The 27995-nt window shown below is 38.7% G+C and overlaps 1 protein-coding gene across 2 annotated transcripts; it reads right to left on the bottom strand.

Moving 5' to 3' along the window:
• Positions 1–20: 20 nt before the first annotated feature.
• camk2a (calcium/calmodulin-dependent protein kinase II alpha) lies at positions 21–27979 on the bottom strand. Of its 2 annotated transcripts, none has more exons than XM_019269425.2 (18): positions 27782–27979; positions 25899–25993; positions 21175–21234; positions 14567–14621; positions 13057–13122; positions 12850–12922; positions 11601–11703; positions 11349–11432; positions 11131–11225; positions 10910–11032; positions 10684–10767; positions 10004–10046; positions 8860–8900; positions 7647–7695; positions 7490–7565; positions 6815–6909; positions 6479–6724; positions 21–5481 (listed from the first exon to the last, which is right to left on the bottom strand). In XM_019269425.2, exons 1-17 carry the CDS (start codon positions 27841–27843, stop codon positions 6492–6494), a joined length of 1437 nt encoding a protein of 478 aa, XP_019124970.2. In that variant the 5' UTR covers positions 27844–27979; the 3' UTR covers positions 21–5481; positions 6479–6491. The 2 variants fall into 2 exon arrangements, with proteins under 2 accessions (XP_019124970.2, XP_019124971.2); XM_019269426.2 differs by having other exon boundaries at positions 6496–6724.
• Positions 27980–27995: the final 16 nt, after the last annotated feature.

Here is a 27995-nt window from a genome sequence, read left to right as displayed (position 1 = left end):
ACTCAAATAAAAATCAGACGTCAGCGTTTGACCACTTCAGTTTATTTACAGAAACACTTTGAACACGATGCAGAAGAAGAAATACTCCAAAAAACTACAAAAGAAAAAAGATTAAAAACACGCACACATACACACCCACACACTCCCTCTCTCTCACGCACACACAGTTCACACTGTTACACACTGAGCATGCAGCATTGGAGTTAATACAGTACAGTACAATATCCATCATAGTAGAAAAGCTGAGTGGATATGAAGGAGCTGATTATTGATCATTGATTATTGATTTTGCAGAGCGTGAACCTGGTGGACAGGAAACAGCGAGGACTTGTTTGACCTTTGGATTTTATTTTTAACAAACGGAAATGAAAAAGAAACAATTGAATTCAAAATATACACAATTGGTTTGTTTATTGATGGATATTTTATTTATGAATTGTTTCTTTTTCATTTCTGTTTTTTGAAGAAAAACCCAACAAACCCAGAGAGCAGAGGAGCTTCAGACCAAACTGCAGACGAATACAAACCTATTTTTGTATTTTGTTAAAGGAGTCACATGCACAAATGTGGCATCAGAGATTTTACGACTGTATTTAAACTATAAAATTTAGTTTGAAATGTTTTTGACATAAATTCCCTGGCAACTTAAACATTCTTTAATAGCAGATAAAAAAGATACCAACATTTTAAAATATATTAAAATGTAACCTTCATTTCTTGTCACTCTCTTATTATCATTATTAGCATTCCTAACTTTAACCAATGCATGCTTTTAGCCACAAATCTTAGCTTACTGAAAACCTGTTATCTCGAGCCTGGAGGAACAGCTAAGGATTGCTAACAAAGCTGAGCATGTTATTGTAGCGTCTGAAGCAAACTCTTCCTGCTGTTTCCTGTCGCATCGTTAAGAAAAGCTTCCTGTGGTGAACATGCTCTCAGTGCTGCAGGTAAAGCTTCAAAACAGAGACTTCCAACCCGTCCTGGTTTCTTCTTTCTTCAAACGGTCTGAGCAAAAAGTTACTAAATCCTAATCATCAGTCATCCCCTCTGGATCACAGACTGAACAAATCATTTGGACAGTTGGAAGTCGCTGCTTTGGATTCATGAGGATAAATACGGAGCAGCCACACCCACTGAACATCTGATAAAAACAGGAAACACATCAGAGCATCTGTTCTTCGGAATGACGTGAAATCTGCTTTAAGATGAAGTCTTCAGTTTCAAGCGTAAAACACCAAAACAGTTCTAAAAAAAATTACATCTCAGATATTTGCAGGGAGCGTCTGAGCGTTCCCGGTGCTCAAAGATTTCCACCACGAATAAATAAAACTTTCAAGTGTCTTAAAAGGTCAAAGTGGAGGTTTAGAAAACACAGACTAGTCTACTGTAGAAAACAGCCATTCACTCTGCAGGTGCCATTTGGAGTCCCGACTGTGTTCACACTTTAGTTTGTTAATGAAGAGGCTGAAAGCGACTGAATAGGATCAAGATTTCAATAACACCAGATATTTGTTGTCTGTTGAGCAACAGCATATGATAAGTGCTTAGTTCATAGGTATCGACTCACATCTTTGCATTGAATTTATGTGAAATCGCATATCAGAGGGAATAAATTCAAACTAGCTATCTCATTAGTTAATGTCAGCATAACAGCATCTGTACTTTGATTTCATATATTAAATAAAAGGGTCATAAGTCATAAAGGGTTGGAGCCCCAGCCTTAATCTTTAACAATGTTTTGTAGTTTTACAAATGTAGTAATCATATTTTAGTAATCTATAGTAAAAACTATAGTATTTTAGTATTTACCGCTAAAGTGTAGTAGAGTAAACTGGAAAGTATGAGTAACACAAAATGTGCTTAGTAACTTTCATCCACTGGTCACAGTCAGTCAGGTGTGACAATGCTGCAGCAGCAGATTTACTCGTATTAATGTGAGAGGACACGATGCTGTAACATCAGAACAAAGTTAACAGAGATCAACAGGATGGCCCCTGGTCAGACCCCCAACAGCACAGTTCAAATTGGATTAACATTTAATTTTATAGATTATAACCTTTTTTTACTAATGACTGCATTTTCAGCATCTAACAGGTTCTGTGGGCCCACTAGATGATAAATGATGATGACATCAAAGAGGTCTGTGAAAGACGCCAAGTCTCATGTGACTCCGTCATCCACTCAGGCGACCTTACTGACAGTCGTTCACACCAAACCACAGGTGACCTTAATGAAAATGGAAACAGCAGCCTGGTCGATCCCACCAATAAACACCAGGGTTTCGCCATCAGTCAGTAAGATCTTAAGAGGCCTCTTGTATGAGAGGTGAAACATATTCACAGATCAAGTCCAGTTGTACCAGATTTAACCCTCCTTGAAATAATCTTAGTATTTTCTGAGCAGGGACGCCCAATGGCACTAAGACGTCAAGGCAAATAAAAGGCAGTGGCGCTGTGGCAAACACATTCAGAGGTTGCTAAGTGTCACACACTATGTGTCACAATGCATATCATACTAACAAAAATAAAAAAAGCTAATAATACACAAGGTGTTCACTACAGGGTGATTCACACAACGCTAGCACTGGATGTCTGATTCAAACATTACAAAGCTTTTAAATATACAAATGCGTTATATCGAGAATAGTAATATTAATGATATTGTCATAGTAAGAATCTGATTGTACAAAGTTCTACATTCTCCCGACGGTAAAAAGCTGCTTGAAGCCTCTGAGACAAATACAACGGGTCAAAAGTTGCAGAATATCAAAGACAGCACCACTGACGTTTTGTCAGCTCGTGGCCAGCAGACACCATTCTCCCAGTGAGGAATGCTAACAATGCTAACAAGTCTGAGTCAAGTCACTGGAGAGCTGGAAAACAACATGGCAGCCACGAGCACCAAAACGCAGCAGATACCAAAGCCGAAAACACAAAACACAAAGTCAAGTTCCTGCATGCATAAAATCACATCATCTGTACAGAAAGTAAACACCATCGATGAAGAGGAGTACGAGCTCTCCGTACAGAACTCCAGCCAAAAACTTTTACAACACCGCCATCACCACCAAACCTTAAAATCTCCTCGAAAAGGATCAATCAAAGATGCAGTTTTAATTTTGAGTTATCAAATAATTAAGTCTCCGACAAAGATAATGTAAACAGAAATATGAGCTCAGATTGCCAGTCAGATTGTCCTGATGTACGGAGGCCTCAAAAGAGACGAAAAGCTGATTTCATTTAGCAAAACGTCAACATAAAATGAGGTCTGATGCATTTGTTTTTTGCTTATAATCATCATTAATAAGACTTTATAGTTACTGTTTTAAAATATTGGACTCAAACACATTTGAAAAATGTAAAATAAACAATTTAACTCAACAATTTAAAAGTTTAGGATTTAATCCCTATTATTAATTTATATAATTGTGTAATTGTTTGACTTGTCAGTTATTTTTGTCACTTCTGGGACTCCGTACTGATGAGTTTCATTTGACTTTGACTTTGGTCCCGGCAACAGATGATGGGTGATTGTGTCAGTGAGTCTGATTGGCTTTCTACTCATTCTGCATCCCCCAAACAGATCAATAATCAGATATCTGTAAATCAGAAATGACGCTGATGTTTCATTTTGAATGATTTCTCATGTTCAGTAGTGACTTAAAAGGTTTTGAACGCTAATTAAATTAAATTTAAGTGCTAAAGCAAAATCAGGGAGAATAATTTGTCCTTTTTCTTCTCTTCCTCTTTCTGTTTAGTCACATCCTTTTTTCTTCTCTTCTTCCCCTCACAGGAGATCCACTGCCTCCAAACCTAAATATATTTATAAACTAAAGTTTCTTCCTCTAAATGAAGCCTGGAGTGCAGGCAGCAGGCAGACAGCTCGTTGAGGTACCTCCTCCTTTGGATATCTGGTGGTTGGGGGTCGGGTTTAGGGGCTAGGGGGGGTCGGGTGTGGTCGTTCATGGAAGATCGCAGGTCGGAGAGCGACGGAAGCTTGTGGAGCTCTCCGAGCCTGATGGAAGCAGAGAGATGAGCGTCCAACATCCAAAACTCAACATTTCCTGAACTGCTTTTATTAAATATTATTATTAAGTTTACTCTGTTGTATTTATATATTTCTAATCAATTTTTTGCCTAAACATCACAAATTAAATAATATATCTAAAAACTATATATATAATATAATTTTGTTTTTGTGATATTGAATCATTTGACTCGTTATCTTACAAAGGAAATAAAATCTGCCTAAAAAATAAAATCAATGTTTATTGATTTTTAATTTTAACGTGAACTAAAGTTAAATTTGAAATATAGATAAATCTGTGTTTAGTAATACATTCTTTTAGATACTTAGCCGTTTTTTATTATTGATTTATTTTATTGTGTATTATTGTCAAGTGATGTTTTGTTTATTTTTGGAAGCAGAGAGATAGAAATGCGAAAATATTATTATCTTAAGTAAAATGATCAAAAATCTAAATTATTTCTTAATTTTAGTAAATGGAAACTGAATTCCTTCTGTTGGAAGTATTTATTTTATAATTATTGAGAAATTAAAACGCCTAAAAAGGATTTGATTTGTTACACTTAAAAAAAACATCTTGGTTAATGCCGTAATCTATTAAAACCTCATTAATTATTCATTTATTAAGCACAAACCTATACCAAGTAACAAAGTTAATTAGTCTGCTCATGAATTGAATAGTTAGCTAACTGAGGTGATTTTGTGGCGTCTTTCATGGTAAAATGGTCAATTTATTTACTTTATTTATAGTTATTGGTATATTTTCATGGAACAATTTCCGTTTAAAACCTCTTAATTTATCATAATACATGAATCTCTTAGTTTATACCTTGATTGAAAAATAAAGGTCTTTAAAATGTCCATGTTAAAGGACATTAAAAACTCCGAAGCAGAAACTTTAAAATCACTTATTAAAATCTCCTCAATACTGTCTAATAAGTTGTTAAATATTTGAATTAATTTGCAGCTGAAAATGTTTCACACAAACCAAAATACACTCGTTTATTAGCACCTTAAACTTGTCATGGAATCGTTAAATATTTATTAACTGTATGTTAATTAAAGTGTGTTTTCAGAGGTAAATTAAGATCTGATTAAAAGTTTTTTCAAGGGTTTGTTGTGCCGGTCCTGTCAATCATCCTGAAGGCGGTAGTTGGAGATAAGGTATTGTTTCTACACATTATTATGATCTGTGCTCTGTTGCTAATTGGCAGAAGGGGGCGTGGCTCAAGCAAAGTCCAGACGAGCTGATAAGAGGAAGCTGATTGGTCGATTGATTGATTGGTTGCGCAGTTCACTGCTTTCTGGCCCTGCCCTCCTCCTCCATCTTGGTTTTTCTCAAACTAAATCCTGAATGGCCTGAATGGTTGGTGTCAGACGCCTGGCCTGCTGTCAATCAATCAGTTGTCAAGGCGACGGTGGCCCCATCAAAGACTCGCCCACTCTGGAAGTTAACTAGACAGAAAAACAACAACAACAACAACAACAGGTAAACAAACAAACAAACAAACATTTTTATTATTTAATTTTTAGTATTTATTACATTGTAGGTTAACACTGAAGACATCATCCTATTAAACAACACATGTGGATTTAAATGGTAAACAAAGAAAGTATAAACAAAACAAAATATGTTTTATACTTTAGTGCTGAATAAATAAATCACCAACAGTGTCCTCCACATCATCACACCACCTCTTCCATGCTTTATGGTGGGAACCACACATGTTGATACCATCCATTCTCTGTGTCTCACAAAGACATGGTGGTCTATACGAAGTCTCAAATTAGGACTCAAAATACAGAATTCCACTGGTCTAATGTTCATTATTTGTGTTTCTTGGCCCCAACAATTCAGTTTTTCTTGTTGGTATCCTTCAGTTGTGGTTTATTTGCAGTAATTCAGCCATAAAGGCCTGATTAATGGAGTGTCCTCCGAACAGTTGACGTTGAAATGTGTCTGCTACTTGAACTACTTCAACCATTTATGTGGACTATCCTCTGCAGTTGAGGTAACTCCCTTCCTGGGGTTTCAGCATGATGCTTGATGCTTATTGCTACTGAACTTGAAGAAACAAGTTCTTCAAATTTTCTGGATTGACTGGTCTTCATGTTCATGTTCAACATTCATAACTTTTGACAAGGCACCGTTTAATCAAAAATCATTCCAGGTGACGACTTCATGAAGCTGACTGAGAGAATACCAAGAGTGCACAAAGCTGTTATTCAACCAAAGGTGGCTACTTCTTCTTCTTTAAAAATCAAAACATATTTTGCTTTGTTTAATTGTTTGTATAATTACATATGAGTTAGTTTATAGTTTTGATGTCTTCAGTGTTAATCTACAATGTAGAAAATAATAAAAATAAAGAAAAAACATTGGATGGTCTGCAACCGATCTCTGACGTGTCTAAAACTGATAAGACCGATCTCTGACCTGTCTAAAACTGACCTCTGACCTGTCCTTACTTGTTGAGTGTAGAGGCGGAGCCTGAGCGGTGGAAATGGACGATCTGCCACTTTCCGTCACGGCGGTGCCAGACCCTGGTCTCCTCTGATTGGGCGGTGCGGGGCGTCCCGTTGGCGTCGATGTACTGCGTCACTCTGATGTAAGCGATGCAGGCGGCCTCGTCCCCGACCAGGTGGATATGAGGATTTAAGATGGTGGTGTGGACCGGTTTACTGTTCTTAGACCACACTGAGGACAGACGGAGAGCGTTACCTGTTATTGTCTCTACATGGACCAGGTACAACCAGCCAATCATGCAGGAAGTTTGGTTCAACTTACAGTTTTCAAAATAAAAGCGGTGGAAGTCGAGGCCTTCGACAAGATTCCCCAACGCTTCGGGCTCGAACGCCGTCACAGCCGGGTCACACATCTTACTGAGAGGACAGTGAGATTTTCACATTAAGAGTCTTACTAAGGAAATAATAGCATTAACTATAAATTTGACTGTTACTGAATACATCTCAGGGATACTTCAACTGTGGGATAACTAAACACTGACTGTGAACGTGACACATCACCTCAATGCTCTACCCAAGCAGCAACCTCCCTGGCTGTGAAGTGAAGTGCGAAAAACTGCAGAACGTCAGAGCGACAGATTTTATGATGGCTCTTCACAAACCTATGGGTGATGTCACCTCACATACACATTGTGTACACCTCACATACACATTGTGTACACCTCAGTACCATAATATATATAGTTCCTGTTCTGAATGAAGCAACAGAATACAAACAGTTATCATTAATTAAATTGTGTCACCGACTAAACCAGAGAAAAATACGATAATCTACAAAATAAATATTCACAAAAATACATTTCATCTTACATTCTTCCCTCGTGTGAATAATCAAGATGCAAAAATGATAGTTGTAGTTAAGAAATTTTCAACTTGTGTCCATTTTTATCAAGTGATTTTTTCGTTACTCATTTGTGTGTGTTAGTGTGTTACATACGTGTAGCTCTCAAAGTCTCCGTTGCTGATCGCCTCGATGAGCTGCTCAGTGACTTTAATGATGTCCTGTTTCCTCACTGACAGACATACAGACAGACAGGTTATTGTGTGTGTTTCTGTGCGTTTCTGTGCATGTGTGTGTGTCTGTGTGTGCATACCTCTGGTGTCTTCATCCTCGATGGTAGTGTTTGTGCTCTCAGATGATTCCTATAACAACAACACGGGTTACACTGATGATGTTTCAACAGGAAGGATTCTCAGCTGTCACAAACATCTGATTGGCTGCCAAACCTCAAGAAGAAAGCTGAGTGTCATCAAATATCAGTGTTGGAGAGTCACGAGTGACTGAACACTGGAAAAGGTTAAACCACAGGAAGAAATCTGGCTTTGTTAACTAAAGCTGAAGTTTAAAGTATTTTAAATATAATAAAAAAGGCCACTCAGTTGAGTTTATTGGACTTAGTGTTTGACGTTTCTCAGCTTGAACTGACTGTTTTGTCAGTGGAGTTTGTCAGTGTCATGTATTTGCTTTAGCTTATCAGATGATGCTGTCTCTGTGTGGCGGTTTCACTACACAGAGGTCAAATGGTGGCTGCCTCATGAATGCAGCGCCTGGACATGCCTACATGCCTGAGCTGGGACAGGGCTGGTCAAAGGAGGTTCAGTTACAGCCAAGAAGAAATGGAAAATAAGAAATAATTCCTTTCCTTTCATGGCCCAAATTGTTTCAGTAGATAAATACAAAAAAAAAAAGACAAAAATGTCATGTGTAGTAGTATTCGAGATCGGTCTAGAGACTGGGCTCAGGATCGCCTTTTAAAGGTCTCAGTGTCGTCAGACAAAGAGGACTGTGGATTTTAGTTCAAGAACAACTGCTGGGATATCATATAATTGTCCAAAAGCTGGACTATATTTTTGGTTTCCTAAACCACCAAGAGTTTATACGCAAAACAGCAAAACAACAGAGAACATACAGCAGTAAATACTACAAGGCGAAACCTAACATGGTGTCTTCATGTAGCAACCACGCTTTACCTAAAGAAGAGTTTTTGTGAATATTACGTCTTTGTCTCAGTTTAGTTTGTCTTGGCTACAACACTAAGTTTAACTACTAGCAGTCACTGCAAACTGTAGTTAGACGACTAGTTTAGTCACATGTCGTCCAACATGAGCCAATAAGAGTGCCTGAAGTGTTTTATTGTTTGTTAAAGATTATTTAAAAAATCTGAAAAGTTATTAATGTGTATTTGGTAAAATGCTGATGATGGTGCTATATGAAATAGCAGAAGACCAACGAAGGTCTACTATCATTACTACTACTACTACTACTACTAACACCACTAATAATAATAATAATGATAAAGTTGTTACCTTGACTCCGTCGGCCTTCTTGTTGCTTCCACTCTTTCCTCCTGAGCGAGGGATGATAATGAAGAGAAAGAGAAGCAGCAGAGTCAGGAAGAAAGGAACAAACGCAGAGAAGAGGAGAGACGGCATCATACCGACAACCGCTGCCTATGAGCCCTTCAGCACACAGGAAATAGTTCACAGAAGAGTGGAAATTGAAAATCCTCTAATAATGCAGCTCTGCTTCCTGTCTGACTCCTCTGCTGTCTGTCTGTCGCTGCACACAGACAGATTCAGCAGTTAAACAAATTAACAGACAGGTGGAGGGAGGTCCCGGCGTCACATGGGGGTCACTCAGAGAGAGGCCAAATTTAGTTTCAGCTTGAGATAGTTGGAGAGCAGAAACACAGAAACACATTCCTGACTGTTCATGAAACCCTGGAGGGTGATGAGGGTGATGGGGGTTGACCGTGTTATCATGTGACCATGTCACACCGGCACACAGTAACTGCCGACTGTAGTCATTTTAACAAGGGGAAGACGTTTTAATCTCAGCTGCAGGGGTATGAAGCAGTTCCACCCACAGACTTTACAGCACTTTGCTTTTTTGGATGTAGTTTGACAGTTGTCAGAGTAGTAGTTGAAGTTGTTAGAGTGGTTGACAGAATGGTTGTCACGGTGGTAGTCAGGGCTGTTGTCGAAGTGGTTGTCAAGGAAGTTGTCAGAGTGGTTAACTGAGCTGTTGTCAAGGTGTTAGATGGTCCCCACAACTACAGTGTGGCTTAATAATTAAAATAATAATAATAACAATAACAACAACAACAATAATAAGAATAATAATTAAAACGTGTTATTTTATTCTGTATTTCATCTTCATCTTAGTCTGTCTGTCTGTCTGTCTGTCTGTCTGTATGTCTGTCTGTCTGTCTGTCTCTCTCGGTGGTTTCCATGCTATCTATAGCCCCGTGGTGTCCTGGAGTGTGTTTGAATCCTTATGACAGCTGCTGCACTGCACACACACACACACACACACACACACACACAAACACACACACACAGTGTTAACCTGTTAATTGTGTGAACTCCCACATCTTATCAAGTCTCTGACTGTTTAACCTTCAGCTACTGTAACAGGTTTAAGGTCAAACCCCCTGAACTCTGGACTTACCAGAGAAATTCCTGGTGGCCAACATGGTGGTCAGAATGGCTCCCTGAAGGAAAGGACACAAGAAAGTAAAGGAAGGATGGGGGGAGGAAAGAAGGAAGGAAGAAAAAAAAGGAAGTAAAGGAAAGAAGGGATGGAAAAAGAGAAAAGACGTAAAGAAAAAAAAAGGAAATTAAGGAAAGGTAGGAAGGCAGGGATGAAGGGAGCAAGAGAGGAAAGGAAAAGGGATGGAAATGAGGGAAGGAAGAGAAGGGAGGAGGGAAGGAAAAAGAGAAAAGGTAGAAAGGAAGGGAAGGTGGAAAGGAAAGAAAAGGACGGATCGAAGGAAGGGAGGGACAACGGAAGGCGGTAAGGAAGGGAGGAAGAAAAGGGAGTAAAGGAAGGAAGGGAAGGGGCGAAAGGAAGGACAGGAAGGAAGTGAGAGAATGAAGGAAGAGAAGAAAAAAGGAAGGAAAGAAAGGAAGGGAGGAAGGAAGTGAGGAAAGGAAAAAAGAGAGCAAAGAAGGAAAAAAGGAAGGGAAGAGGGAAGGAAAAGAAGTTTGGAAAGGTAGTTAAGAATATTAAGCAGCACTTGTGAAACAAACCTAAGAAACCTCTGTACATGAACCTGACGTGGTCTGGAGTGACAGACATTAAAGCAACAGGGACCAACTTTGACCCCTGACCTTTGACCTTTGACCTACCTTGAGTTTCCTCCTGGCGTTGAACTTCTTTAGACACTCGACTGTCTCCTGTCTGTGCATACAGGACGCCACTGTGGAGCGATGCTGGGAGGACGATCACATCACACATCATTGCCATCATTATGATAAACAGCCTGATTATACACATAAATATGTATATTTACTGTGTATATGTATTCATATATATATATATATATATATATGCATTTATATGAGGGAGCCTCACAGAGATCCATGGGTGTTTGAGCGCCTCGGCTGCTGTGATCCGTTTGGACGGGTTGATGGTCAACATCTTATTAATGAGATCTTTGGCTTCAGGAGTCACTGTGTCCCATTCAGGAGAGGGAAACTAAGAAGAGGAGAGAGGAAAGAGGAGACATCACTTCATTGTGAATTCTTAGGAATTCTAGGAAGCTTTCTTGTGACAGAGGTAGTCATGTGACTTACATCATATGCTCCAGCTTTGATCTGCTGGTAGAGACGATGTTGATCTTCATCCCAGAATGGAGGATAACCAACCAGTAAGATGTAGAGAATCACACCTGATAGAAAGAGAGAGAGATAGAGAGAGAGACCTGAGAAAGGAAACAAGGACACAAGGAAACAAGGAAAAAAGGAAAGAAAGACAGCAGTAGAGGAGACAGTAGAGCAGAGAGGAATCTGACCACAGGCCCAGAGATCGACTGCTTTGCCGTACGGATCCTTCCTCAAAACTTCTGGAGAGAGATAACCAGGAGTCCCCGCAAACCCTGTTATACACAGACATGAAAGAGAGAGTGTCAGTAAGGTTGCTGAGTGGTCGTCAAGGTGATCAGGGTGGTTGCTAAGGTGAAAAAATAAATGAACTACAGATTAAACATTTAAAAGTTCAATGAAAACGCAAAGTAAAACAAAATTAAAGAGTATCAGAGTCTTACCAAACCAGGCCTGCTGGTCTCCCTCCACCTCGATGGCGAGGCCGAAGTCCGCCAGTTTAACCGCCGCTCCTTTAGACTTGGAGGCCAGCAGCAGGTTCTCTGGCTGGAGACACAGGATACATGCTAACATGCTAACTCTGCCAGTTAGTTTACATGGGAGATGCTAACATTGCTAACAGGACCATAAAGAGTAGTAGTGCACAACAGCAGAGAGACGTTTACCTACATGTATCACCCAACTTTACAGATGTTATAAAAACCGTTACATTAACGTTAGATTAACAGTCACCATCTATCTCAGACTCTAACATATGAACATATTTCTTTAACACACAAGGATGGTGTTAGAAACCTGATCAGCCACTGTCAGTAATCAACACACAACCATTAGTCAAACCAATAACTAACAGCAGTCAACGTCAGAAAACTTAACAGTTACCTAATGTTTATGTAGCACTGACAGACCGTTTGCAGTTTAAATAAAACTAAAGCTCCGTGCACTGTGCAGGGAAAATTTTACACTAGACCCCCTTTAAGAAATATGAGATTTAAACAACTCATTACGCGTCCGTAAAAACTCTATTATCACTCTAGAAACACAAGATGAAGGACGTCGACAGCCTTCTAAATAATAATATGACATCAACATAATCCATGAAGATAAACTGTGTTACTGTACAAACTTTACATTTTGGATTTTGTCGCCTCAACAACTCAAGAACTCGCTACTGGTGTGATTTTAGTGGGACATGGTGGTCTGACAACAAACAATTCTCCGTCTATCGTGTGTGATGGTATTATAGGAGTTACTACCCGTTACTGGTTTCCTGCACTTCCATACTTACACTTGTTATTTTGAGTACACAAGCGTGTAGACACTGTCAAATATGGTTGGACGCCGTGTTCTTTGAATACCCACATGGTTCACATAGTCAAAAAGTTGAGTGTGCTATTTTGGCTACATAGCGGAAAAGGGAGGGACCTCTGACATTGTGAAAATGGTGGTTGCTGTGAATATTGCAACATACAAATGCAAGTTGTACATAATTTATTCCTATATTTTGGAAGTCAAATGTTGGAGCTAATGCACCGCATGGTTGTGATTCTGCGAAGAAGGAGTGGTAATATGTTGCGTCATTTCTGTTAATACTCAAATTGACTCTCAAACACTACTCTGCCAAAATAATTACACTATATCAGGAAGTACACTGTGCACTACATAGAAATGAAGTAACATAAGGACAGGTACCTTCAGGTCTCGATGGACCACGCCCATCTGGTGGCAGTGTAGCACCGCCTCCAAAATCTGCTGGATACAGTGACTGTTGACAAGGAGAGAGGGGTCAGAGGTGAGATGTAGCCATAATTTAAAAGATGAAACTGTTTCACCATCATATGATCAGTGATGAAGAAGACCAGAAAGAAAAGTGAGGAAGAAGATGAATGTGTTTCCTACCTGGCGTCAGCTTCACTGTAATATTCTCTGGCTACAATATCTTCAAATAACTCTCCACCTGTTACCCTGAGAGAGACACAAGCATTATAGGAAGATTAGAAAGGCTCTGCAAACATAATATAAAAGTGATTTAATGTGACAACATGAATAACAGAAGACAAAATAATAAAGCACAGGTTAATGTAACCTGGTAAGCTCATGTTTGTCTAAAGGAGGGCCACTACTAAACATCAGTTTACCTGTGACAGGTAAAATATGTCAGCGGAGGGACACCTGTGTGATGTTATCAGCAGTTAAACAGTAAAGACACTTTAACTGCATGTCAGCTCATCATTTAGCTCACCTGTTAAGTCATTATTTAGGTCACCTGTTGATTCACCTGTCAACTTATCATTTAGCTCACCTGTTAATTCTCCTGTCAGCTTATCATTTAGCTCACCTGTTAATTCTCCTGTCAGCTTATCATTTAGCTCACCTGTCGATTCACCTGTTGGCTCATCATCTAGCTCACCGGTCAGCTCGTCGTTTAGCTTACCTGTCGGCTCATCATTTATTTCCGATCAGCTGACGAGCCATAAAGCTGTTCTCTCTCTCAGGTCCCTCACGGTCTCCTGGTTTTGTTCCTCTGTTTTGTCTTTTCTTTGACCAAACTTCATCTCCACTGTTCATCACTGATGTTACTGATTGTTCACTGATTAAAATGTTTAATTTTTCTTTTGTGTGTGCTCTCCCTCTGAACTGCGAGCCAGCTCACGGCAGACTAAACACATAACAACATGTAATATAACACAATACAACAAACACAAGACATAACGCAGCACAGCACAGCACAACTTAACAACAGAAACAAAGTGTAACATTACAAAGCATAGCATAATATAACATTATTTAATGTCACTTAATGATTCAAATTACAAACATAAAACAAAGCACATGTTGTTATGTTATAAACAAAGCCTAACACTGTGGTTCTCCAGTTATACCGCTACATATCATAACATCATAAATAACACACAAAATACATAAATATATAAACCTGAAAGAGACAGAGAAAAACATACAATGAAAAACCTGGAGTAGCATGGAGTTAATACTGCTTTGTACACAACACAATGTAACATAACACAATGCAACACAATGTAACACAACATAATGTGACATGACATAACACAACTTAGTGTAACGCAACGTAATGTAATGCAAAATAACATGACGCAACATAAAGTAATGTAAAAACATGAAATATAACATGAAGTAAGCGTAGCATTACAGAGTATAGTGTAATGTAACGTTATATAACTTAATGATTCACCTTGTAACATGATGTAACTTAATGTGCAATGACGTAACACGATGCAACATAACAACATAAGATAAGGTAAACGATATACTGTAAAACAAGATAACAACATGACAAAAACATGACATCATCACATGAATAGAATACCATGACATACTTTATATGTAACAAACTGTATCACAGAACAGAGCAAAATAGAAGAGGACTCACAGGTCAAAGATGAGGTAATGGTGCGCCTCCTCTGAAATGCTGTCATGTAGCCGAACTGAAAGAAAGAAAGAAAAAAATCTCCCCGTTCATGACAACTGTACTGAGTCTGAATTTTTATATAACTCACCTGCTCAAATTATATTTAGGCATAATTAATAGCGTGGCTACTTTGATTGACAGGTGGGTGCCGTTACAGGTGTTTTATTTGAGCAACCAGGCGTCATTCAGCTCACCTCAGCTCCCCCAACGCTTCACGTCTTTGCCCATTTTTAGATTAGCTGGAAGGGGGCAGAGGTAGAACTGGTGGCCAAAATCACCAGTTCTACCTCTGAGCTTCACATACACCACTTCAGAAACCTGTGGGTATTATGTCCATGTTTTCTATGGCAGAGGTGTCAAACTCAAATCAGCCAGTGGGCCATAATTGAAGACTGCATGGCGGATGTTGCAGGGCTATGTGGGAACGGTGGGAGTGCAATTTACTGGCGGGCCATTAATAATAGAAGTATGAAATTATCTCACAGGCGGGATTCGGCCTTGAGTTTGACATGACTGGTCTATGGTGCCATATCACTGCTATGTCGACGTTACACTGATATTTATCTGCAAAACCTAAGAACCTGAATCAACTGTCCTCTTTCCATGACTGTTCAGCTGCAAACAAAGAGAACTCCTCATAAACCCTGACAAACAGTTTACTGAATAATTTTTACTCAGATATCACTCAGATCTTCGACAGGTACTTAACTTCTTATTATCATGTAATTAAACTCATCCAGTTCTGTTTTGTTCAGCCAAGAAATATCACAAACTTCAGAGATTTGCTATCCTCCACAGATCTTCATTTTCTCTGTGTACGTTATTGTAATTCCCTCTACATGTCTCCCAGTCAAGAAACCGTGTATTAACTCAAAGGTGCCAACATTTCTATTTGACCAAATAGTTTATGTAATAACGCACAATCACAACATAAGATTAGCTGTTATGGATTATACTGTGGTTACTCAGCTCAATGCATTAAAGAAAACTGTAATTTAAAGAGCTAAAACAAACTGGAAAACCTAACCCCTTAACATCCGCCTAATCACTAATAACTCATCCTTTAAAAAGAATTTGCAGAGGCATTTATTGGCACGCAGAACTGAATAGTAGGTGGTATAATTGTGTTAGTTTTTTCCTTCATATGAGTTGTATAACTCATTATTTTTAAGCATCATCTAGATGGATATTTATTTTTTTAATTAGTAAACTATCTAGAATTAGAATTTGTATGTACAGTGTCTACTGGCTTTGATCGGTATTTGAATGTATGCCTTGATATTCTTTTATCGTATGTTAATTCAATTAACGTCATGTATTGTATACAACACTGTTTCTTAAACTTTTTACACCATGTACCACCTCAGAAAATATTAGTTTCTCCAAGTACCACTGTGTGTCTACGTATCAGGCTGATATTGAAGCAAGATATTTCAGGAAATACAAAACTTATTTTTAATTACATTCTAGGGATCTCCTAATTTAATTTCATTTAAAGTTGTGGATGCTTTGATATTTATTTCAGTACAGTACCACCAGTAGGACTCATAGCACAGTTTGAGAACAGATGGTATACAATACATGACCGGAGGGAGCTCAAAGTAGAGCCACTGCTCCTTTGTGCAGCTGATTAGGAGGTGGTGGTCTTTGGAGGTGTCCCGGGAATGTCCAACTAGGAGGAGATCCAGGGGCAGACCTAGAACCTACTGGAGAGACTACATAGTCCATCTGACCTAGGAACGCCACAGGACTACCAAGAGCAGCTGGAATGTGTTGCTGGGACAGGGACATCTGGAGCTCCATGCTAAACCTTCTGCTACCGAAGCCTGACCCCAGATAAATGGAGGGAAATGGGCGGATGGATGTATTGCATGTTTGGTCTGGACCCCAGGAATCTCATGGCTAATAGGGATCCTTTAAATAAACAAACTTGCTTCCAAAGCTTTTCTTTCTGTAAGATTTCCTTGTTCCTCATTTCACTTCTCGACTTCAAATCTTTGCTCTTTATCCCCCACCCACCACCACCACCTCCACTCTCTCCAATTGCAAAACAAAAGGTAACTGCACCTTCGTTTACATCACTGAACTCTCAAATGTGCGTCATCTTTGTAATGAGGGCTTTATGCTTCACTGCAGCCCGACTATAATACCCTCTCTACATGATTGTGGACAGACTGTTCCTGCTCACATCCTGCATTTACATTCTCATTCACCTGAGGAAGAGTTTTACTTCTGTTCTTCCTCACATATCTAATATAACCAAAGCTCCAGACATCCAACTGTGAACCCTCTTTCAAACCCGCTTAGATCTTTTCCTTAACTGGACCTGCTTAGCATTTTATATACACCCCCAGAGCATGATAGGATGCTTCATGTGTGCGTTAGCTTCAGATTAAAGATTAAAGTAAGCACGGATCATTTGTCCAATCAGATGTCTAGACTGACTTTTACTTTGCTGTATTTGCTGTGTATTATAGCGTGTATTAGTACTTTTACTGCAGTAAAACAGTGAACAGTAAAATTATTTATTTGCAGTGGCGGGGGATGACTCTAATGATTGAAGACTGTTTGTTTCTGCTCTGAATGTAAAACTCTGTATAGATTGTATAATAGGATATATAACAAGAGGAAAGAGGAGCTGCTGCCCACACACACACACACACACACACACACACACACACACACACACTCACATGCACACAGAGACACACACATTCGTACCTGTGTGAAGCACTCAGAAAGAAATAATCAGGTTTTTCTCTCGAAACACTCCCACACAGTACAGCAGTGGGATTTGATTTGTGTGTGTGCGTGTGTGTGTGTGTGTAGGAGGAAAGAGGGTTTTGATGCCTTCACCTAAGGACACTGTTGCTTAGCAACACACACACACATACACACACACACACTCACACACACACAGTTACGTAACACTCCTCAGTGTCTGCAGAGCATCACCTGCCCACACAGAGCTTTGATTGGACGCTGCAGCCTGCTGATTGGCTGGTCGGGTCCATGTGAGGTCATATTTGAACAGCAGACTGACTCTGGTTCAGTTTGTTAAGTTTGTTTTGTGCTGGATGTGTTCAGATGTTCAGTCTGATGGTCTGAACTCTCAGTAGGAAGGAGGCTTTTATTGTGAATTAGTCACAGGAAGTGTTGACTCCTGGTTATCGTCTCTCTGCTCAGTTTAACGAACTTTATCTCGTTGTTTTAGAACATCTACGCTGCATGTCTTTTTTTTTTTCTTCTGGTTTTCAAGGACAGGTTTCTAGTACTGATTAAACATTAAATATTGATATTATGTTAACAATACACGTCGCACCTCTTAAATAATCTGTTTCTTTCCACTCTCTTTGTGGTTCCCACTCACTTTGATGATACTTAATATTCTTCAGTACCTTTGTGGTTACAGACTCTCTCTCCACCTCCAGACGTAATTCAAGTTGAAGTCGTAATTTATTTAATGAAAAAAAAGAAAAAAGAGACAAAACTGACATTAAAAGTTAAAGATGAGTTTGACCTAGAGGATTATGTGTTTGGCATTTTGAAATGTTCTTATATAACTCCTTTATTGTCTTCTGACCACTCAAGCCACTCTCACACTAAACATCACATTCACTGCACAGGCTCCCATGCAAGGGAGAAGGGAGCTAATCATATTCACACATCCTTTGGGAGCAATTTGGGTTCAGTATCTTGCCCAAGGATAGTTTGACATGCAGACTGGAGGAGGCGGGGATTGAAACACCAGCCTTTGATTAGTGGACAACTTGCTCTACTTCCTGAGCCACATTAATATCTATATACAGTCTATCTATCTATCTATCTATCTATCTATCTATCTATCTATCTATCTATCTATCTATCTATCTATCTATCTGTCTGTCTGTCTGTCTGTCTGTCTGTCTATCTATCTATCTATCTATCTATATCTAGCATTTAGGAGAGTGTACCCATCAAATCTGAAAGACCTGGAGTACTTGGCAAAAGAAGAGTGGTTTAAAATCCCAGTACAGAGGTGTAAGAAACTCGGGAAGTGATTCATTTCAGTTATTTATTCCAAAGGGTGTGCTACCAAATATATCATTACACAATAATATTATCATGAATTCTTTTGGTCGCACAATCATCCATCCATGGATTTTCTTTCATGGGGGGCTGCAGCCTATGCCAGAGTGGCGGGGTACATCCTGGCACACAGAGACAAACAACCATTCACACTATATATACTTAACCGACACAGAAAGGAGGTTCAAACCAGGAACCTTCTTGTGAGGCTATGAGGGAACAGTGCTAACCACTGCACCACCATGCCATCCTACACAAGAGTGTACAGATCTGATACCTTTCTATCTTAAGACACTAGATTATATTGAATTCAACTTTATTTTCACTGCAGTTTGTTGATGTTTTCTGGACATTTTGCACTCATACAACTCATACATTTAGTCTCTATTTGTGGTTCTATTTCTTATTTCTATAAAAATGTTGTATCTATCTATCTATCTATCTATCTATCTATCTATCTATCTATCTATCTATCTATCTATCTATCTATCTATCTATCTATCTATCTATCTATCTATCTAAAAAATATCTATTTTTTACTTTTTGTATAAAAACTCTTGCACAGGTTTAATTTAAATTCAAATCCATCTATCTATCTATCAAACACACACACACGCACACACACACACACACACACACACACACACACACACACACATATAAAAACATAGCGCTCACATCACACCTACGGGCAATTTAGAGTCACCAATTAACTGACTGTGGGAGGAAGCCGGAGTACATGGAGAGAACCCATGCAGACTCAGGGAGGACAAAATCCACATGGAGTTTGTGTGTGTGTATATATACTGTATAAACACACACACATAATTTATATACGCACACATACATACACCTAACAAAGTAACCGCAGAAGATTATTACATAATCATGTCTGACGCAGCTCATTCTCAGCCGAAATGAAAACAGTGTTGATGTCGCTCAGCATGGTGAAAGAAAACAGAGCAGCTGCCATCACATGGAGGTGGAAGGAGAAGCTGACAATGATGTTGTCTAATTATAATAAAGAAACTCATTACATGACATTAATTACAGACACGTCAGTGACCCGTTTGACTTGAGGAAAATCTGACTGAGGAAACCTTTTTTCTCACTGTTTTGTTGCTCTCATGTTCGACAGAATAAAACACATTTTGTTGAATTTAAATTCTACATGTTTGTTTTGACTACCTGAATCTTTTTTACTGCGTGGTATTAGTACTTATACCTCAGTAAAAAGTTGTTTGCTCTTCTTCCTGCTCTGTAATTAGAACTGTGGTTCACATTAAAGAGTTGTGTACTTTAAAGCAGCTGCAGCTGATCAGAGATCAGTGTGGAGGAGGAAAACCTCTCTGCTCTCTGCCTGTCGTCTCCCTGGTGATACTCGGCAATTAGTAAGTACACCCCCATAATTCATCTTCACGACCATCATAGTCACCACCAAGAAGTAGAAGTAGAATCACAGTAGTAGTAGCAGTTGCTGTGGTAGCAGTAGTAGTAGTATATGTATCTAATACTACTAATCAGTAGTATTAGTACCTCAGGGCTCTATTCTCACCCCTTTGCTTTTCTCTTGTTAAGTTTCACCTCTTGTCCAAATTCTACATAATTGCAGTAGTACTGTCCACTGTCACACTGATGATACTCTGCTGTATGTGAAATTATACATTTAGAGGCCTGAAAACTGGATGCAATGTAATTTCCTGCTCCTGAACTCTGAGATGATTTTAGCCTATATAAACAAAATTGGACCTGACTTGAACACCAATTGACGACACATGTCATACTGGCTAATAACAAATCTTTATGAATTATGAATCTAATGTCCTCTGACTGAAACAATAATGATGTTTGTGCCTCATCACCTGGTTCTATTCATGATTATTCTTGAATGAGGTCTTGCATGATGTCCACTGAGACACAGAACATAACAAAGTTTTGGTTGCATTGGATCACATTGCTGCGTTTACAACATATTACCACATGTTACTAAACTAGTTTGGATTTTCTTTCTTGAGGCTCCATTCTCAGACCTCTTCTCTTCCAAATGATTACACAACACAACAAAATATCTGACCGTCATTGTTGTAAATTCCCAAGTAGTATTCTTTGTCTTTTTACACAAATTGTGTTTCTTGTTTTGAGGCCTTTCCTATCTGCTGTAATGCACTTTGAATTGCCATGTTGTTGAAAGCTCTTGTACAGATAAACTTGAAATATCAAATCAAATCAAATTAGATTTTATTTGTATAGCCCAAAGTCACAAAGTACATTTGCCTCGGAGGGCTTTACAATCTGTACAGGAAGTGACACCCTCTGTCCTTAGACCCTCGGAGTACTAATAGGAGTACTAAACAGAGCAGTAGTACTAATAGCAGCAGTAGTAACCTCAGCAGTAACATTAGTACTTTTAGTAGCATCAGTAGTAGTAATACAGTAGTAGCAGTAGCACCTGCAGTACATTTTATCATGTAGTATTATGTAGTATATGGAGAAGTACTCACCAATGTTAGGGTGCTTCAGTAAACGACAGATTCGAGCTTCACGGTCCAACTTCTGATGATCTGCCAACACACACAAACATACAGAAAGTTTAGTATCTGTCTGATATCGACCAATCAGAGCTGTGACAGCTGCAAGTCGCCAGTCATCAACAGAAAGGAGCTCTGCTGTACAGGCTGTTAACCTGCTGATAATGTTTGCACGTATGCTAACCTGAGACTGAAATCGCTACTGAGGTCTGTGTGAACATTTTGTCCGCCGACTGTTCAGATGAGGTAAGATCTGACTTAATAAACATGTTGATTCATTTGTCGGCGTCATCGTCAAACTGTGAGTCATAAACTGAACAAGCAGCTTTGATGGTTTCTGACCTAAACATGTGAGGAAACAATGACACAGAAAGAGTAAGTTTTTTCTGTTACACAGAGTGGTTTAGACTTTGCTCTAAACTTTGCTTTGTGTCTTATGACTGTAATTTCTTAGAACTAACAACAGACTAAAGATCAGACAAGAGAGATGAAGATCGGACAGAAGAGATGAAGATCCGGCAGAAGAGATGAACATTAGACAAAGAGATGAAAATATCAGGCAGAGGAGATGAAGATCAGACGGAAGAGATGAAGATCAGACGGAAGTGATGAAGATCAGGCAGAAGAGATGAAAATATCAGGCAGAGGAGATGAAAATATCAGGCAGAGGAGATGAAAATATCAGGCAGAGGAGATGAAGATCAGACTGAAGAGATGAAAATATCAGACGGAAGAGATGAAGATATCAGACGGAAGAGATGAAGATATTAGGTAGAAGAGATGAAGATCAGACGGAAGAGATGAAGATATCAGACAAAAGAGATGAAGATATCAGACGGAAGAGATGAAGATATCAGACGGAAGAGATGAAGATATCAGACGGAAGAGATGAAGATATTAGGCAGAAGAGATGAAGATATCAGGCAGAAGAGATGAAGATATCAGGCAGAAGAGATGAAGATCAGACGGTCAGCTGGCATTAGCTTCGTTGTAATTGTCACTGGTATGTGTGTGTGTGTGTGTGTGTGTGTGTGTGTGTGTGTGTGTGTGTGTGTGTGTGTGTGTGTGTTGCTGCTGTCTAAATGCAGGAATTAATTTGCTTTGATTAGCACCCGGCAGCTAAGTGAGGTTGATTATAGCTATAAACAAGAGCTGACCAATTAGAGCAGACTGAGACAGAGGGTGAATAGGGATGTTTCTGGAGTCGCCAGTTTTAGAACAAATGTGTCTTTTGAACATTAAACATATAAATATATTACAGGATCCTCCTCCAGACCTGAGCATAATGTGTCCTCTTTGTCTTTGTGTTTGGATCTGCGGTCAGCTGAGCTTGTTCTTCATTATGTTTGGACTCTGAATCACAATAAACCAAAACCACAAACTCCCACTGAACACAGTTCAATTTAACCTCTCCATTCATCTCAAGCAAAGCTGTAGGGACTGATCCAGGCCCAGTTTCAGTTGAATGAACAGAAGAGATGACAAGGGTCCCGCAGCCAACAGAGAATCTGCTGAGGAAGGTTTCCAACAGAACAGCAGTTCAAAGACTGAGAACAAAAATCATTTGAAAACAGATCTGACAGCAGAATGAACGAGCTCAGACTGCAGGATGTCTTCAAACCAAAGAGACAGAAACGAACCAAAGAGCTGCATTAAAGACGTCACAAACTTCTCTTCCAGGAAAACACAGCGAACAAATGTCACATTGGCTTCAAACCCAAACACACAAACACAGGCTGCTGGTTAAAAGAACATTTGATAGATTTAGCTTCTCATTTCCAGGCAGACAAGCTGACTCTCTGCTGATATTTAAGACGATCACTAATGATCACCATCATTCACTGTCAAAACTCTAAACATGTTTACATTGTGGTGGAAAATGCTTTGTTATATAAACAAACAACAAACTGATGGTTGTGACAGGTCTGCCCCTCCTGCATTGACAATCAAAATTAAGTCAAGAAATACTAAATTTATAATGATTAAAAATAGATAATCATCATTATATTGTTTGTTCATATTCATATGCAGCTTTTTATTTCAAAAGCTCTCGCCAAAGACTAAAAGCTAGTCTGACAATTACTCCAGCAGCTTCGTTCTCTGTCACTCTTTGCCTCTGCCAGTTATTTATACTGCCTATACAGCCTGGTTACATTGCCTGTTTGCTCAGCTCCAGTTTTGGCATGACATCAAGCACAACATTCCTCAGCCTCCTGGGCCAGAAAAACTCCTTTTCTTCCTGGTGGTCCAAATCAGTAAAGTGGTATATGACTTAGTGCCGTAATGTGTTTCTTGCGAATGTTCTACCTGGAGCTCAAAGTTAAGTAGTGTGAGAACAGACGTCAAAGGACAGAGACACCATCCACCTGATTACTAGTCGATGTAGCATCAACATGAAGTTAAGACAAATTTAGAAGTATCAAAAACTGCAGTTCCTCAAATGTCCACTTGAGGCTGGCTACAGAAAGAGTCAGCCTCCATTAGCCCCCACGTTAAAATGTCCAACTTCACAGCTAGTACAACCAAAAGGGTCTCTATAGCTTATTTCATTTCATACTGTCAAGCAGTAAAACTCCTCAATATTTCACTAAATATAAAAGATTAGAGAAAAAGCTAATTTGTGTGTAAGAACTTTGTCTTGTCTTCTTCCATGAAACAACAACAATGCCTCAGTATTAACGAGTATTTTTACTATTGATACTTAAAGTACATTTAGCTGATATTTAGCTGTGCATACGGTTTTAAATGCAGAACTTTGCCTGGTTTGAGTCGGTCACACTCAGACTGATGACGGTGAGATAGCTCATTTAAACACATTTAAACATGTAAAGTCTGTAATTACATTCAAACTAAATATTAAATATGAGCAGAGCTGCAAGCCGCAGCGGTCAGGAAGTAATATTATGATATTATGGGATGATACGTTATTAGAGCTGAAGATGTGGAGGAGGTGATTTGGCATCTGAACACATTTACTTTCTGAGGGTGTGAAGAAGAAGAAAGTTCTGTTTTCTCCTGTTTGTAATTCAATCTACAACATTAAATATTTGTGGCAGTTTTTAATCAAATACTTTTTGATGATTGATCAATTATTCCTTTTTTCCCCCTTTCCTTTGTTTTATAGGATGAAAATATCAATGATATGAAATATCTTTGAGTTTTAGACTGACCTTTCATCTTGGATATTTGGAAACTCTGGTGCACATTTCTTCACTTGTTTTGCCATTTTAAAGAAAAAAATATTCATAAAAATAATCAATATTCAGCAGAGAAGTCAGGTTACTATTATCATTTTCATTATGATTATTGTTATTGTTATGTAACAGTGTTGATAAAACCAGTTACTGCAGTGATGTTACGCACACACACATACACACACTTCTTTGTCAACTTTGCAAGGTGTTGCTAGGCAACCAGAGGAAATCTCAAAACCAGAATTGTCATAAAAAAATGTATCTATGGAAATGGAAAGAGAGAGAGAGAGAGAGAGAGAGAGAGAGAGAGAGAGAGAGGCGGGAGAGGTAAAGAGCTGAAAGAACGGCCAGTTTCATCATTAAAACATCAAGAAGCATCTTTCATCCAGTGACGTCGCATCTTTAATGTTTCCTGATGATCTATGAGCTGAATTCATCGGCGACCGGAAGCAAGCTAACTACAGAAACAACGGTGAGCACCGTGAATGTAACACTAATGTTACAGTCTTGCTAACACTCTGTGTGAGGCGGCACAGTCGCCAACGTATGACCTCAGAGTCTTTCAAATACGTTGCAGTGTAGGAGGGGCCAGCTGAACTAAACTTTAAAATACAGCAACAAGATAATGAGGAGGAGCAAGTTTTTACAGACAATATATACCTGAATTAAAGTCCTCATGAAGTCAAAAATGATGTCACCTGTACTTCAGTATTTGGCCCAACAGTTAGGTGAAATCGTCAATTTTTTTAGTTTCTTATTTCCTGTTACATGATAAAAAGCTGTTGATGACTCATACTGCACTTGGGGGCAAAAATTGCTAAGTAGCGAACCACTGTTGTTAGCTTGGTCAGCTAACCAAACTGACTCAGGAGCCAAACCCGGCAACAAAATCCCTCTAAGCAAGCAGCTAGACTGGACACCGCTAGTTTTGGAGGTTGTGTTCGGGTCCCTGATCAGACCCAAGCGACAAGCGACAACCTCGGTGGGTGTAAAGTTAAGCCAAAGCAGAAATGTCAAAAAACGCAGTTCCTCAAACGTCCACTTGAAGCTGGCTCCAGAAGTGAGTCAGTCTCCATAAGCCCCCATGTTAAAATGTCCAATTTCATTTAACATGTTTGCAGCAGTTTTGATCTCTATAGCTAATTTCAAATTCATGACAACTGTACTGAGGCTGAATTTTTATATAACTCACATGTTCAAATTATATTAAGGCTTAAAGTTATGCAGAATTACCAGCATGGCCGCTTTGATAGACAGGTGCATGCCCTTACATGTGGCCTGTTTGAGCAACCAGGCTTCATTATGCCCGTCTGATGAACAGCTTCTTTGCCAAAATGGCGGTGGCCACAGATTTTGAGCTTCAAAACGGCTACAGACACCTCTGGGTGACATCATGCATACACTGTCCTTTATACTGTCAGTGGTCAGTGGATGATAGACGCTGACACCCAGCATAGCAGTGGAGGTGTAACACACACACACACACACACACACACTCCTCACCTCTGGCAGATAGTTTCTTGGTGTTGATGATCTTGGCAGCGTACTCCTGGCCCGACAGCACCTTCACGCAGCGTCGCACCACTGAAAACGCTCCCCTAGAAAGAAGAGAAAATAAAAACAAGAATCGTTTTCTTGTTCTATAAAGATATTTTTCAAATATGATGAGCCACATAAGAGGAAATATTTTCCTCATTATTATTTAAGGTGCCTTACATAAGATTCATAAGCGGCTTGAATTCAGCAGAACAACCTCAGAGCTTCCCACCCTGAGCATGATTTCATTTGTATTTTCACAATTCAAACTCTGATGTTTGATGTGATCACACATTACTATTGCAACTATGAGCTACTGCTGATACTGCAAATATTGCTAGTATATTTATCACCTATACTACTTCTACTATTCCTACAATTACTATTACAGCAAAGAATACTGCTAGTACTGCAACTGTTGCTACTATTGCAATACTAAAACTACTAGTACTGTCACTGCTACTGCTAATACAACTCCAGATACTACTGAAAATACTAATAGTACTCTTATAGTGATTGCTAATACCAGTAATGTTACTATTACTGTAAATGTGAGTAGTACTAGCCTGCATCTGCCTCTAACTACTGCTACTGTTAGCACTACCGGTACTATTGACCCGGTGATGTCACAGTGATGTCATGATGTCTACCACAGAGTCATCATTACACGGTGTGTAGTTTGAAACCCAGGTAGGGAGGCTATAGTGAAAGACTCTGTCAAGTTGCATTATGGGAAATGTAGTATCCAGTGTTTAAAAAAAGAAAAGGTCCACCTCTGCTGCTCAGATTCAGTTTTAAACGTGTCTCTGAGATCAACAAAGTCCTGCTTAAAGAGCGCTGCAGTGTGATCAGCGTGATGAATCAACAATACATTGAAATTAAATAACAGTTTGATCAGATTTGATTGTTCAAACTGAAACAGAAAGATTTCTGTGTCTGTGTTTCTTGTGAAAGCTGTATTCTGCCACCCACCATCACATTATGTAAGAGACCTGGCATTATGTGTGTGTGTGTGTGTGTGTGTGTGTGTGGGCGGTGAGTGGGATGGGGTCAAAAAGGTGATCACTCATCCTTCATCTATCTATCTATCTATCTATCTATCTATCTATCTATCTATCTATCTATCTATCTATCTATCTATCTATCTATCTATGTGTAATTATTATTAATTAGTAACATGATCAATAATGAAACTGATTTAAGTTAGAATATGATGTATGGATATGTTATTAGTCTCATTAATTATTGTTCCATTAGCCACCAAAAGAACAACAACTTAACATTGTTCATAGTTTTTAATGTAACAAAATATTAAATATTAAAATGATACTACTAATAATTATGATTATATTATTATATCAGTAATTATATTTTAAAACAATGCATAAAAGTTGTTGATTATATAACTGATTATAATTAAAATTAACTAAAAAGTAAGAGGCTAGATTAAAACATATAGATAATATAATACATTTGATAATTGTAATTTTAAATAATAATCATAATAAATTATTATAATAATAATTAAATAATAAATACATATAGTACAGTAAACTATATAATAATAATATGATAACACATTAAAAATTATATTTTATCATAAAATGTTTTGGATTCAAATATAAAATTTTAATAAATTTGAATACATTAAAAATAATTAAAATATTAATATAGAAACATGAAACTAAACTAAAAATCTTGCTGAGACACAACAAATATAAAACATTACCATAAATAATGATACTTATATTTGTGGTACTTGTACTGTACTGGATGAATGTACTGTAGTACTTCTGATGAATGATGATGATAATGCTGCTGCTGCTGATGATAATGAAGATGTTACTTACTTGCCCAGCTCTTCATACAGCTGATACTCTTCGGTGAAACGGGTGCAGATGACCGTTGCCATGGTGACCCGGTGGGGCGAGGGTCAGGGGGCTCCCTGTCCGTCTTCCTCTGAAGATGATGATGGTGATGGTGGTGATGAAGAAGGCCAAGAGTTGGACCTGCCTGTCTGTCTGTCTGAAGGATGGAGAAGAGAAGACAGAAAGAAGGAGAAAC

Source organism: Larimichthys crocea, chromosome XXII (genome assembly GCF_000972845.2).
Source record: "Larimichthys crocea isolate SSNF chromosome XXII, L_crocea_2.0, whole genome shotgun sequence".
NCBI classification, from domain to species: Eukaryota; Metazoa; Chordata; class Actinopteri; family Sciaenidae; genus Larimichthys; species Larimichthys crocea.
This window is presented reverse-complemented; position numbering and strand designations above follow the sequence as displayed.

Excerpts from the sequence above, each read along its gene's own strand:
- camk2a (XM_019269425.2), bottom strand. The coding sequence starts at position 27,843 with ATGGCAACGGTCATCTGCACCCGTTTCACCGAAGAGTATCAGCTGTAT. Across the intron at positions 21,235-25,898 it reads CAAGAAACTATCTGCCAGAG|ATCATCAGAAGTTGGACCGT; the intron begins GTGAGGAGTGTG and ends GTGTGTTGGCAG. Across the intron at positions 10,768-10,909 it reads TCAAACACCCATGGATCTCT|CATCGCTCCACAGTGGCGTC; the intron begins GTGAGGCTCCCT and ends TCGTCCTCCCAG.